Here is a 14,494-nt window from a genome sequence, read left to right on the forward strand (position 1 = left end):
GTATGTTACAGTTTTGATGTCAATCCCTCAGAATAATTGAATCTTGGTTCTGGAATTGAGATTGCAAATATGATGTACAATAAAAAGGCCCACCTATTGAAGAAATACTAAGGCAAAGCAACAGCCTAAAATTGTGTCAAAAAGATCGAAGATTATTGTGCAAAACACAGCAAGGCAGAGATTGCCTGCAGTGAGTAACTACTACTAAAATATATAGCTATGTCCATAGCTGAATTACCGCCCTCTGAATGGAAAGTGAACACACATGAAGCATTATATCAGTGACACAAATTCAATGTATGTGTTATTAAAGAAACTGTATTTTTGTCTATAAGCCCTGGACATCGTTTTGGGATCTCGGATACTATTGTCATGTAAATTTGTATTGACTGTAGCTGCAGATAAAATAACAGTCAAATTGCCCTTTTCATGCACGGTTTCTCGTATTGAAGATGGTAAATGTCATGTTCCGTGTTTGGTGCTCTTAGTGGAATTTTGCTCTTTGATCCCTTATAGATATCATATCACAAAGAGGACACTCACGGCATAGTTATATTATTGGTTCTATAAACAGTGTTTCATCCCGGTCACTGTCTCTTCTAATTGCTCTTCGCTCGTTTTTCATTTATAACTCCTTAGTTCATTATTCATAATTAAGTTCTACATTTATTCCATCATAATTATTTAACTACTTGATTTGGTTGTTATTATTCAGATTTTCCATGACCTTAGCCGTGTTTTATATTGTGGCGAGAAAAGGGGCAGGAATACTTAGTTGTTCTCAACTCAGCCTTGGGACCGCCTTCCCACCCAGGATAAAAGTAATTGTCAGCCATTTTCAATGCGGATTTGTGATTTTGCAGCCATTGTTCTGTAGGGCATAAGTGCACGGACTATTTTGCGATAATTCTGTGAAGAAACTGCTCATTTCAGCTTTTATTTTGACAGTTGGTATTGCACTAGATTCTGCGTCTTCTCATTTTCATATTTTGTTCATTTTACATTGAGTTAGCGTTTCAAAATGATGTGAAAGGAAAGCATGGTCAAGCCTGTGTTAGAGTAATTTAGATGTTCTGTTGCTGTACACTATCTGATATCCATAGTTAGTGTTCCAACATATCCAGTTTGATTTTCCTTTCATGGTTGGTGTTGGAGCACAATGTAGCAGTTCAATCCACACGAAAGTATGTTCCCTGAATTCTCGTCATTGCATGTTTTGTTCAGTTAGATCGAGTTGGTATTGCACTAGATCCTGCTTCTTCTCAGTTTCAAGTTTTGTCTGTTTCAATCTAGTTAATGTTTCAATAGGATGTGGAAAGGATGTGTATTCGAGTCTGTTTTAGAGTAGCTTGGACATTCTGTTTCTGCACACTATCTGATAGCAATTCCTTTTATATAAATAAAAAATAAATAATAATACAAATTATGATTGGGTGAATGATTGGGTACGCAGCATTTTTCACTGTAGTATTTGCAATCATCCATCCATTCATTATCTGCACCGCTTATCCTCAGTAGGGTTGCGGGGGTGCTGGGGATCATCCCAGCTGGTCTCCTGGGCAGGAGACACCCTGAACTGGTTGTATTTGCAATCCATCCGTTATCTGCACCGCTTATCCTCAGTACGGTCGCGGGGGTGCTGGAGCCCATCCCAGCTCTCTCCGGGCAGTGGGCAGGGGACACCCTGAACTGGTTGCCAGCCAATCGCAGGGCACACAGGGACAGACAACTTGCTCGCTCATTTACACCTAGGGACAATTTGGACCAATGTTTTTGGAATGTAAGTCAGGGAGTAATAATAATATTCTATATTATTAACATCCATCCATCCATTATCTGCACTGCTTATCCTCAGTAATTAACTTCATAAAGTTAAATAAACATTTAAAAAATAAGTTTTGTTTATGAATTGTTTGTTAGAAAATGGCAGGGTGGAAAACATTTAGAATTGAATAGAATATAATTTATTTTTTATTGTCATTCTTTGTAACAATGCACACAAAACGAAATGTCGATACACCTGACCCGTACGGTTAAACTGTAGCGAGCCGATTTAGAAACACTGTTAAATAAAACAAGATATTATTTTATTTTTATTTTAATTGAACACACCCCTGAGCTTGACCACTATGTATTTATTAGTGTTACACATATAAGTGTTGTAATAAAATCATAAAAAATAAAAAAAATCACGACACCAAAATGCTGCTACAAACAAAAAAATACTATTACAATAAGTATACGTTTTATTTGGAAGCGCCTTTCAGTACACCCAGTACACAGCCTTACAATACACAAAATAAAAGACAATTATAATTTTTCTAAAACCTTATTTTGTGTCAACATTTATGGGATCCACTTATCTAAAGCGGGACCACTCTGTTTTGGACATAATAATTAGCAAGGTCCAAGAGCAGTACTTGAGCCTCTACTATAAACTTTTAATGATTATGATTCTACATGGTGCTGAAAAGTCCTAAAAACTATTAGTATTTTAAAGCACTGTACAAAAGCAAGTGCACAAAAAAAATGGAAGAAGTAGCGCTCTAACCAATACAATAGCTTTCTCACAATATACAGTACTGTAGCTGAAACAAATAACAAAAGAAATGAATCATAAAGGCAGCTCATTCCCCTTGAGGTACACAGGCCCACACACTAACTGTCACTTTGGTAGATCATTGGTCTGACTAAATACATATCCCTATCCACGGCCGGCCCCATATTTGGTTCTGGTGTAATATTCTACACACTGGGAATGAACTCAATTATTGTGTTTTTTTCATCCTCTCCTATTCCTTACATTGCTTGTGTTTACAACACAGGGGACCAGGCACCTCCCACAGGCCCTCAGCTTGAGACATGGTGGTCATTTCTCTTTTCGTGAAATGCCAGCTTGTGATTGAAAGTTGCTGTGTTTCTCGAGTTAAGTATTTGTGGCCTTCGACAGACAATATTACTGCTTGAATGAATGCACTCCCAAAAGTTCATTGCAAGATTTTCTTTATTCTAATCGTAGGAAAAACTATTTTCTGGAGTATAAATTGCAGTTTTTTTTTTTTTTTAATAGTTTGGCCAGGGTGCGACGTTTACTCCAGTGAGACGTGTATGGGAAATAATTAACACATTATTACATTATTGAATCTAAACTTTGATCACTGGAACATTATATCATTTAACATGTTCATTTTTTAACACTAAAGGGCGCTCTAGGCCTGCGTGGATAATTTCAACCTTGCCCTGTGGGGACATTTTTCGAAGCGGAAGGAGGAAGGGGCTTATCGTCCGCCACCTCTCGAGTTGGAGTTGTTCACCGGTAAATGTGACACAGAGGATGAATATTTCATTGGATTACGTGATTTGGAGTGAAGCTGATAGTTTGATAAACGTGTTCTTTATGCTAGAGTTATCTGAATAACTCTCAATATGTTACGTCATATTCAAGCATGTCTAAGATATGCACGTACGTGTAACGTTAGTATACCGTACACTTATTCAGCCTGTTCTCTATTCTATTTTTAATAAATGACATGTATATTGTAGGTAATGATTTTTATCTAATACATTTTCCCCTAAAATGTGACTTATACGCCGGAGCGACTTATAGTCATGAAAATATGGTATAATCAATGCCTGAAGGCTGTCGTGAGTAGTTTGTCGGAACTGCAATGACTTATGCAATCTTGTTAATGATTTGAGTTATGCTCTGACCAGTTATTAGTGTAGGTATTAATTCAGTTTTACTAGTAAACTTTTTAGTGCTTACAATTGTTGCTTTCACAAAAAAATCAATATATGAACTACTTTTGGTCATCCTGTTAGTAAATGGACAACAATGCCTTGGTAAATTTTATTTTTGAGATCCTGAAGACCAAACCATGACATGACTGGATGTATGATAGAAATCAATCATTCTAGACAGAAAAAAACGTACATGTGCTGACATTGTATGATACTGGGCATCATTCAACAGAAGCTCAAGTGCTGCTAATGCTAATGACACTAGTGCCGCTCAAGTGTGGTTAATAGTAACACAGCTAGCGACGCGACAATGATTCTATCCTAGCACGAATAAAACTAATGAAAATAGTATGCACTAACCAGTTTTGCAAATTAATTGTAAAGATAATTTCAAAAACTTTTTAGAGCTTTCAAATTTGTCTTTTACAACAGCAACAACAAAATCAATATACAGGGATCATAAACCCTTTTCACAGCCAAATTCAAGCACTTTCAAAGCCAATTTTCCATTTTTTCCAGTAACATTAGAAGAAAAAACATGGCGCGAATCATTTAGTTTGGAGAGCCACAAATATATCTGCCATTTTTTTATCTTGCGTGTGCATTTATCAAGACATATTAATTTTAAATCTTGAGTAATTTGTAAGGATATTTGTTTTTGAAACAAATATCTTCCCATATAAGTGCTGCGTAAAAATGACAGTAGTATATAGCTTACATTTTCGGTTACAGGAAGTTCTTCTCATTACAATTTGACGCTACCATACTTTTTTGCATGGCACAAAATTAATGTCTAGAACTGATAAATAATCCTTGCACTGTGCATAGTGCCCTGTTTAAGTCTAGCATGAATCTGTCTTCTTGGGTGCAATAATGTGTGATGAAAAAATGCAATAGCAAAGCGAAGCAGCAAGAGAACAGTTCAGCGTCATTTTCAAGCAGAACATTTACAGCACCTGTAGAAATCCTGAATATAATATATATGAATATATGAAAAAATATAGACAACATTCTCATGGTATATTTTGCCTTTAAAAGCCTCAAGGCCAAATGATAATATGACTGGAAAAATCGATACTTATTATTTGAAAAAAAAAAATCTATCTACCTACCCTGGTCATACCTCTCGAAAGGGGTGACCAACAGCAATACAAACACATACACAAAAACAAAGACAATTAAAAAAAAGGGGAAAAGTAGCAAAAAACACTCACAAAAATGTTTTGGGACAATGGCCAACCCGAATGCCCAAACACCCAAACAATTTAAGCACCTCGGTCCTGCTTTCGTCCCTCCAGATGAAACGGGGCACAAGAAAGCGGCCATGTCAGTCGGGTCAGGGTGACACAACACACTCTTCTAAGAAAAATCTAAGAAAGAAATTACATACCTGCGCTGACATTGTAACGCAAGCACAAGTTCTGTTAATGCTAATGAGGCTAGTGGCGCTCAGTTACTGTATAGGAATGGTCCTTAACCATCAGGCTACTGAACGGTACCAGGCAGCGAGTCATCTGGTAAAAAAGGAACATAAGTTTGATAATTTTTTGCTCATTATTGTTTTATGGACACACACATTCACAGCGAGCGTGAACGGGGCATTTGAGGCGGGGTTAATATTTTGAAAGTCATGTCAGACATTAAACTGGCGTGTGGTACAGAAAAGGTTGGTTTTACTGGTGTGAATGACAGGTGCAGCTAATGCTAATGTGGCTAGCGTCATGACGATACATTTTGCATTTGCGTAAAGTCATGAATAAACACAACTCTTATACAAGAGATCTCTTTGGTTTAAAACTCAAATACAAATTTGAAAAGTTTTACAGACGCTCCCCTACTTATGACCATTCAGCTTTCGGTAGATACAAACATTTTTTTCGGGATGTCAAAAAATATCCGGACATTGCTGTAAGTTAGATTTTGTATTCTGTGCACCTTTTTCCGAGTACAGGACAGTACACAACAGTACAGTAGTGAAAATGTTCTTTTTATAGTACAAAAATATACAGGTTACTTGTACAAGCCTTAAGCACACTTGTATAAACCTTAAACATACAAAATATAGCACTGAATCAACTTATGAACAAATTCAACTTATGAACGATCGTCCATTCGAAAGTAGGGCAGCGTCTGTATGACAAAGTACAAATTTCCCGTAGCAAATTGATTTGATCAGTAACAAGCCATAAAGTTCCCTGGAAGGCTAGAGGTTAACACGGTTATTAAATCATCAGATTTTATGTTGAAAAAGGCTAATGCTGATTTGTCAGAGCGCCAAGTGTCACAGCTGATAATCAGTCTATTCCAGGTGAAGTTTACCTTTTAAGCGCTACTTCTATATTTCATCACGTTAACCCCCGTCTAAGTGCCTGGCCAAGTTTGCCATTCTTCAGAAATGTTATTATGAACGCAAACCTATAACATTTCAGAAAACAGCCTTCAGCCCACTGAACAAAATGGATCTCGAGTTGGACAAAACATCCATCAGTCACTTTCATTTACTGCGACGGCACAATGCAATAAAAGGCTCATTTCGTTCTTTCAGCCCTCGCCAGCATCTTGCCTACAGGTGACGTCAAATAAACCTCAATGCATTCAGGAATTCTCTGCACAAACATTCCTATTTGCTACCATGTTGTTCAGGGTTGCACGATTTATTGTTTGGGAAACAAATATGTGCTCTTTAAACACGCTAGAGGCCAAAATGCAAAACTTAAAGCTGAGCTAAAATGGGAAAACCTGCTACAGGATTATTTGGCAACTACTGATATTTTCTGCTCATAATATTCTTCCAAACAAGTTTTCCCATATGGAGCGGCAATTTAACAGCTTTTCTACCTCCATTCTTTTTTAGGAAATAATCACAGATAAAGCAAAAAATGATAGAAGAAATTGATGGAAGTGTGTGAAAACAGAAAAGGAGCCTTTTTTTATTTCAAGGCGAGCGCCTGTGCTCGTGTCACCTGCACTGTTTGAAACATCCACCCCGAATAAACAGGAAAGCCGAGGAACAACAGATGTAGATTGCCAAGACGTGTGAACAGTAGGGAATGTTAAAGGAAAAAAAGATCGTTACCTGATATATGTTATTGAAGAACCATATATACTCATTGACGTACAGGCGAATGCAGTTACTTGGTGCATTTACATGTAGGCGATAATCTGATTGGAAATGGACGATTGCCAGTATTCTGATGATGAAAAACCTTGTAAATGTGCACAATAACCCGGTTAAGGTCTTTGTCTAACTCCGATTATTACGATTGCAATTTTTGGGTAAGTCTTTTAATTTTCTGATTATTCGTGCATGTAGACCCTCTCAGTGTCTGTAAACATGCATGACGTAGCCAAGCCGTTGGTGCATTGTTTAGGCAAAATGGCAGAATTCATGTTAGTTTATATTAGCCGATTGACAGAAATAAATTGTAGATCGTAGATGGTGACATCTCAAAAAAGCAAAGTATGTGCAAGCCGCCATGGATTGACTTTATTCATGTGATTAAAGTAAACAATAAACAAAAACGTTCTTTGGGTCGGTGCAACACATAGATTGTACTTGGTGGAGTTTTGGTGTATGACTTTTTGGCTCATATAAAACGCCAGTCCATATCAGGTAAATAATGAATAAAATGCCTTTTGATGGCAGCAAGTCAAGTGGTCGAAACTCATGGCTAATACCAGTTTATGGGTTATTCCTGTAGTTCTGTGCCATTCAAATCCCAGTGACATAAACACTTTGTATTTTGTGTAAAAATGGGCATATACTTATTTGTAAAATTATTTTTTTGCATGCCTAACTACACTCTACCCTAGGACAAAGTAATATGTATGCAGGATAAATTATGTTTAAATAAATGAGTCTGATTGTAATACAAGTACACTAAAATGCTATGTCCTAAGTCATGTTTGATTGACTGCCATTACAAATATTAGTTAAAAAAATCTAATAAAATCATGTTTTTTCTTAATATTTTCATTGCCTTGATAATAATATTCATCACCTAATGTCAATTTAAGTTATCAATGCATTTTTCATGTTTTCATCATTATTGCCATTATTTAATCAACTTTATTTCAATATTTTATTATGGTTTACTGATGAGGAAAGCCTAACACATGCCCACACTGTTAGGATTATTTATAGTGGGAAACAATATGTTTTGTTCTTTTGACAATATGTTTAATAGACCTGTTAAAATTGTCCACAGTTATCATCATGTACTAGCTTTTTTTTCATCACATTAGTAGCAATACTTTACTTTTGCATAAAGTATCCCCCCTGTTACAGTCCTCCCAGTTACTCCTATGCACAGTAACAGGGGACACACAAAGCGACAAGGTCAATGTGAGATTTATTTTTTTGTTCTTTACACGCGTATTGATACTTATGATCAAAGTTGCTGTATACTTCAAAAAAGATATTTTGAAAATATATGCATGTATTTCTCAGGGAATTGGCACCATTGTTTGAAGCTAAAAAGGAGCGGCGCTACAGGGCAGACTGTGATGACCCTGAGAGAAGACAGGCTTATCTTAATAAAGAGAGCGATTGAGACATGGAGAAAGGACAGAGAGAGGCAAAAAATTGGTGGCAGTTCTCAGTGAAAGAGGACAGAAAGGGCAAAAAAATACATTGACATGTAATGTGTGAAGTAATTGGTACAAGAAATGTCGCAGAATTATATCCTGAGCCAGGCCAACACATTTCTCTCATACTTTGAAAGTCCCTCTTTCAGATTAAATGTTGAAAACATTAAATATTTTACATCTTTTGAGTTAAGGTTACCTTGCAAGAATGTAAGAATGAACCTCATATTTAGAGTAGCTTCGTTCACACATAACTTCAACTTTAAATAATTCACCTCCGTGGCTTTCACTCACCTTACATTGTTAGCGTTGGTGGGATCAATAATGATAATGACAATCAATAATAATTTATTTTTTAACAAATTTTAACAATATATGTATTATTACTAGATATAAATAATTCAAAATATACATCAATACTTTTATTAATGTCATAATTATCGTCATTATTATAAAATATCTACTGGCTAACACAAGTAGTAGCAAACTTGTAGTCTATAGTAGGCATTGGTAGAAAACACCTCACTTATCATTCTTACTCTTACTAAAGTTAATTAAGACCGGATTACCATGATAATTTACAGTATCAAGTATAAAATGGACACCGCAAACATAGGCATTCCTAATGACAACCTTGGTAGAGTGAGTTCCTTTGATGTCATGCAGCCACAGGCTCCTCTTCTTATAAAGGTGTTTTTTTCTTGGAATTGCAAAAAAATGCGTTCCTTAAAACTGGGATTTGTGCACCCATACATATACACAACAGCTGGGCATGTTGTTTTTGTAAATTTCCACTCTAAAAACGAAACTCAACATACAAATTTTTGCCCGCTTCATTTAACCTTGTACTGATACTCCCGCTGCTTTGGTTTAACAATGCGCACGCATCCTGGGCTGGTCCGGTGATGACGTAGGCTGGAAAGGGGTCTATACGCAATTGAAGGAATCAAATTCCTTGTGTGCATGTGAACTTTTCATTATCTGGGATATTTTTAGCCCTCAAAGCACTGTGGGACTTGTAGTACAGAGACGAATAATACACGCAAACTCTGGTCAACTTGCTAAAAAAGCCTCCAGACATCCAATGTTCATTTCTAATTGGATTATTGCTTGCATGCAAATGTTGTCATCGAGTGACTTACGTAACTTTTTAGTAAGACATAAAGGTGTAGCAATGTATTGTTCCTACCTTAGGGTCAGCCGTAAGAAGCTTAAACGCCTCATACACTTGCCGCTCTTTGACTCCTCCACCAAGGTCCAGGAAGTTAGCTGGCTTTCCGCCGTGAAGGTCAATGATGTCACATGTGGCCATGGCTAACCCTGCTCCATTCACTATGGGTGGAAAACAGATTAGATAGGTTTTCTAAAACTCAAATTCAATTACAAAAATTGATCAAAATCAGTAGCTTGGTATTTATTTTAGTTTAAGAGTGATTATGAGTATCATTAAATGAATTTTGCCAACATATATATTGTATGCAAAGATTAAGTATAGTTAAGCATATTTTCTGGACAAAAAAAAAAATTCCTATATATAAGTGCATTTATTTGTTTTCCACGGCTACGTTGAAGTAAAACACAAATAATGACCAAAAATAGCTTACTAGCATTCACATCACCTCCTGTTTTGGGAGTATTTTATATCATCATGGTTTATTCTGTGGATAGTGGAAGGATTTTAACAGTCTTGTGTTCGGGAAAAAATAGGCTAAACTGTTCAAACATTCCCTGAAGGATTAAAAGGCTGTGATTAAATGAACATTGTTTTTAGTTATGTTTTGGCATAAAAGAAGACAACACTGATTTTTTGCCTTGAAACAAACAAAATAAAAAACTATAATAAATTAGAAAATGAAATCATAGCAAGGCAGAGACTAACAATGTGAGGAAAGGGACCAGAGGGAGGCTCATCCACATAGATAAAACTCACCCTAATGTTTATCCGGTTGGAGATTTTCCTTTCAGGAAAACCAATTAATTTTCATTCAACACTCCGGAGACAACTGTTCCGATCATGGTCACAGCCATAATAATAAAAAACAATTATGAGTTGTTGCTTTTCTGTTTGTACAACTTGTCATCATGGAAAAACACTAACTATAAATGGATACCGAGCAAAGTTATACTCCAGCCAAGAACTAAATTTGATTTTTGTACTGAATTCTAAAAAGTGTTGCTATGGCGATTCATCAACTCATTCCATGACAGATTTTTTCTCTCAAATAGGAATGTTCAAGACATTTTTTGCTATTTTGACTCATTTTTGAAGGCCTAGAGAAAACATAGTTCCATAGTCATAGGATATATCAAAATAATGCTTCACCCCTCATCTTTAATTAGAAAAAAAAATGTCTCCAGCTTTTACCATTGTTTAGTACAGTACAGTACAGTAGAACGTTGTTTCTGGAAAATACTCGTTTCCAAGAAAACATCTGAAAATAACAGCTTTTTTTGAAAAAGTGAATCTTAAGCAGAACTTCCACTATGATGCATTATTTTCTGTAATATTGATACCTCCAATAATCTAAACAATGCTTTCCATAAAAACAATGGAACTCTGCTTGCAAAATAATACGTATTGCAAGACAACTGAACTTGTGCATGAACAATGCAGAATATCACATGATTTAAGTCACTACGTCACGATTGCGTTCCTGCTGTCATACACAAAACGTTATACCCCTCTACCCGAATGATGAAGAAGGGACTTTGTCAACTTCTTATAAAGACAAAAGCACCACGCATTAACTTTCCTGTACTTAGCCGTATACTTGTTACTCTGGCAACACTAAATTACTAGCATATACGCGGCATGCAGGGCCACGTACACACTTCAATCACTGGATACAGGAAGCCAGATGAGGAAGTGGGGGCTTCCTCAAAGTATGGACGAAGATTTGATCATTAGATGGCGATTTATCACACTAAAATCCCCCCCATAGCTTGATACTTAATTCTGAGCTGCGTCAAACCCTTTATAATAGTTTAAGAAAAAATATATATATTTTGGCACTCAGATATAATGCTTATGAATACTTATGTGTACGTTATGGCACTGAACGAGTTAACATTTTGTTCTAACTAGCCCCATCCCCCCCCCAAAAAAACAAACAAAAAACTTGTTACTTTCCAAGGCAGGCCTACAGCAAGGGATGCGTTCATCCGGATTGATGACAGTACTAAGAGAAAAACTGAGCGTTTACGAGGCAGCGGGGTAAGATGAGTCGGCACCTGTTGGCGCTGCTGTACTCTGTAAAAGCTTTGATTTACGACAATAACGTGGGCCTTTAATGAGAACGCTAACAATCCAGCTCACAAGAGACTTTCTGGGTGGATTATCTCTAATTAGAACACATTGGTTATGGTGGCATCCCTTCTGGAGTCCTCAGAAAACTGCTTGTAATGTGGATTAGAGGGGAGCCTGGAGTGTCTTTACTCCAGCAAGGATTTAACCGTGTCCCATAGGAATGTGTGCATACAGTGTAGACAAAGATTCTATACAGCCCTAATCAATGCAAGTTTTTAATATGTAAAAAGAGGACAAGAAAAATCTTCCTTAATCAGACTGTTGAGATGTTTTTTCATATTACACAGGAACTGCATAGTATATTAGTAAAAATAGTAAAACGAGCGTATTTGTGTTATGCATTAATGTGACTTGTTGGCTAATGTGTGTGATTAACAGAGCCTCTACACAATGTCTGGTATACAGTGTTTCCCAGACCATAGTACGATTCTGGTGGTCCCCAACGGTTTAACTGGTCCAGAGTCTCATAAATTTGCATTGTTAAAATATATAAAATTGAGAAGTTAATCAAAATATCATACATTTCTTTCATAATATAAATGATTACAAATGCATTGGTGTGTATGTATGCTATGTATCGCTGCGCAGCCCTTCTCTCTCTCACCCAGGGCCTTTCAAAGTTTATGCCTGAGTTGTGAATGACTGGTGTAATTTAGCACCACTCTCTATCTGGCCTAACCCTGTATCCTGCTTGCCATGCAGAAAAGAGGGCCAAGTCTTTAGGCCAACCTTACCAGGAACTAAAAATGACAAAGGCAAAGAGGAAACGCAGTGTGGTTTGAAGTTTTTTTTTCAACTACAGAAAAGGACAATGCCAAGTGTAATTTTTCTGGTTCATTGATTCCATTTTCTGGGGATTAGTAATTCATATCAGAACTCCGAAAACTCAAATTAATAACGTAATTTTTTTTTACCAGTGTAGGGATTTCTAGCATCCTTCAGAGAAGTAAAATGTTTATGGTGGAGCACAAGTAACACCTAGAGGCAAATTTGATTACTGATTGCAGTAAAGAAAAATCGTTTCAATTCTCACAATTTTCAAAATGATATCTAAAAAAATCCCTACATGGGACTTGCAGTTACTTTGGTTTTGCTGTTTATTTTGTTCTTTTGGAAAATACGTTTACTATTTGCCTATCTCTGTTTTTACTGCACAAGTTTTTCATTGGATACATTTTAGATGTGGATTTTTTTTTTCTTAATCTGGGTCACAGCTTGTCATTATGGTGGGAAATTCTACGGCAAAAACTGGTATCCATACCAAAGCAGGCAATGTTTCCATCCAGTCCGATATATTTAAGATCCCACTTGGCTGCTTCCATCTCGATAGGATCACTCTCAGTCATGTCATCCATGGCAAAAACGGCCTTTTGACGGAACTCTGCGTTGTCATCAAAGTTGATCTTGGCATCGAAGCAGACCACTGGTGAGACAAAACAAATAACCATTGGCAGCAGTGACAGCAAGAGAAACAGCTCACATAGCAGGTTTCCTACACGTTTTCAAGGTCAAATTCAAGCACTTTTTAAGAAAATTCAAAGATAATTTTCCAATTTCCCCAGTACTATAAAAAATCCATTGTGATTCATGTATTTTACAGAGCCATAAACATATTTGTGATTTAGATTTTGAGTATACTGTGAAAATATATCTATTTTTAAAGTGTTGGGTAAAAATAACAGTAATAAGTAACTAACATTACAATTTACCACTGGAAAACATATGCCTACAATTTTGTATAAATATAATTGATACATAATTCATACACTTTTCATAGTGCCCTGTTTAGGTGCAAGTGTTATGGTAATATTTCTTTTCAGAATTGAAGTAAAAAAATATACATTATTAAGTCCCCTGTATTAGTATCCTCGTAGTATTTTTGTAGTATTGCTCTAGTTTTACTATTTCTGTAGTAGTATATAAATATTAGAGCATGACTGTACTAGTATATTTGTAGTATTTGTTTTCTTTTCAGAATTAAAGTAAAAAAATATACATTATTAGGTCCCCTGTATTAGTATTCTCGTAGTATTTTTGTAGTATTGCTCTAGTTTTACTATTTCTGTAGTAGAATATACATATTATAGCATGACTGTTCTAGTATATTTGTAGTATTTGTTTTCTTTTCAGAAATCAAGTAGAAAAATATACATTATTAGGTCTCCTGCATTTGTTTTTTCGTAGTATTTTTGTAGTATTGCTCTAGTTTTACTATTTCTGTAGTAGTATATAAATATTAGAGCATGACTGTACTAGTATATTTGTAGTATTTGTTTTCTTTTCAGAATTAAAGTAAAAAAATATACATTATTAGGTCCCCTGTATTAGTATTCTCGTAGTATTTTTGTAGTATTGCTCTACGAAAACATATTTCAACCCCAAGCTCACTGTCATTGTACCCGAGTGAGACCTTGTCTAGAGAAGGGACTGCACAATACACAAAGAGGTAAGTATTAGTTTCAGGAGCGAGCAGCAGCAAGTCAACTGCAGGAGAGAGAGTGGGAAAGGTGAGAGGAGAGAGAGTGGGAAAGGTGAGATGGCACAACATTCATTTGGACAGGTAACTTAAAATTAGTTTTACCTGGTCATATCAGTATTATTTTCCCCCCATTTTATTAACACTCCACTTATTGAAACATGAATATTTTGTTTGTTTGTTTGTTTGTACATGATTCAATTGTTTGTTTGTTTGTATATGATTCAAATTGAATCTTTTCTTCCGGCGCCGTCACGAATGGCAGCCACTCCAGCAGCTCCCGTGTTATTTTCGATTGTTCTCGATTGTTCTCAGCTCAGGGATGCTGCTGGAAATGTGAATTTCCCTTCGGGGATGAACAAAGTATCTATCTATCTATCTAT

The 14,494-nt window shown here is 36.1% G+C and overlaps 1 protein-coding gene across 1 annotated transcript in view; it reads right to left on the reverse strand.

The window, feature by feature from the left end:
- The window catches only part of suclg2 (succinate-CoA ligase GDP-forming subunit beta), a 104,327-nt gene that overhangs the window by 46,575 nt on the left and 43,258 nt on the right, over positions 1-14,494 (reverse strand). Inside the window, exons 8-9 of the mRNA XM_088337222.1 lie at positions 12,897-13,058; positions 9,518-9,660 (exon numbers count right to left, since the gene is read on the reverse strand). Of these exons, the coding sequence (XP_088193348.1) occupies positions 9,518-9,660; positions 12,897-13,058 (305 nt within the window). The remainder of the gene's footprint in view (positions 1-9,517; positions 9,661-12,896; positions 13,059-14,494) is intronic.

This window comes from Urocampus carinirostris, chromosome 6 (genome assembly GCF_059441175.1).
Source record: "Urocampus carinirostris isolate Australia breed hairy pipefish chromosome 6, RoL_Ucar_1.0, whole genome shotgun sequence".
NCBI classification, from domain to species: Eukaryota; Metazoa; Chordata; class Actinopteri; order Syngnathiformes; family Syngnathidae; genus Urocampus; species Urocampus carinirostris.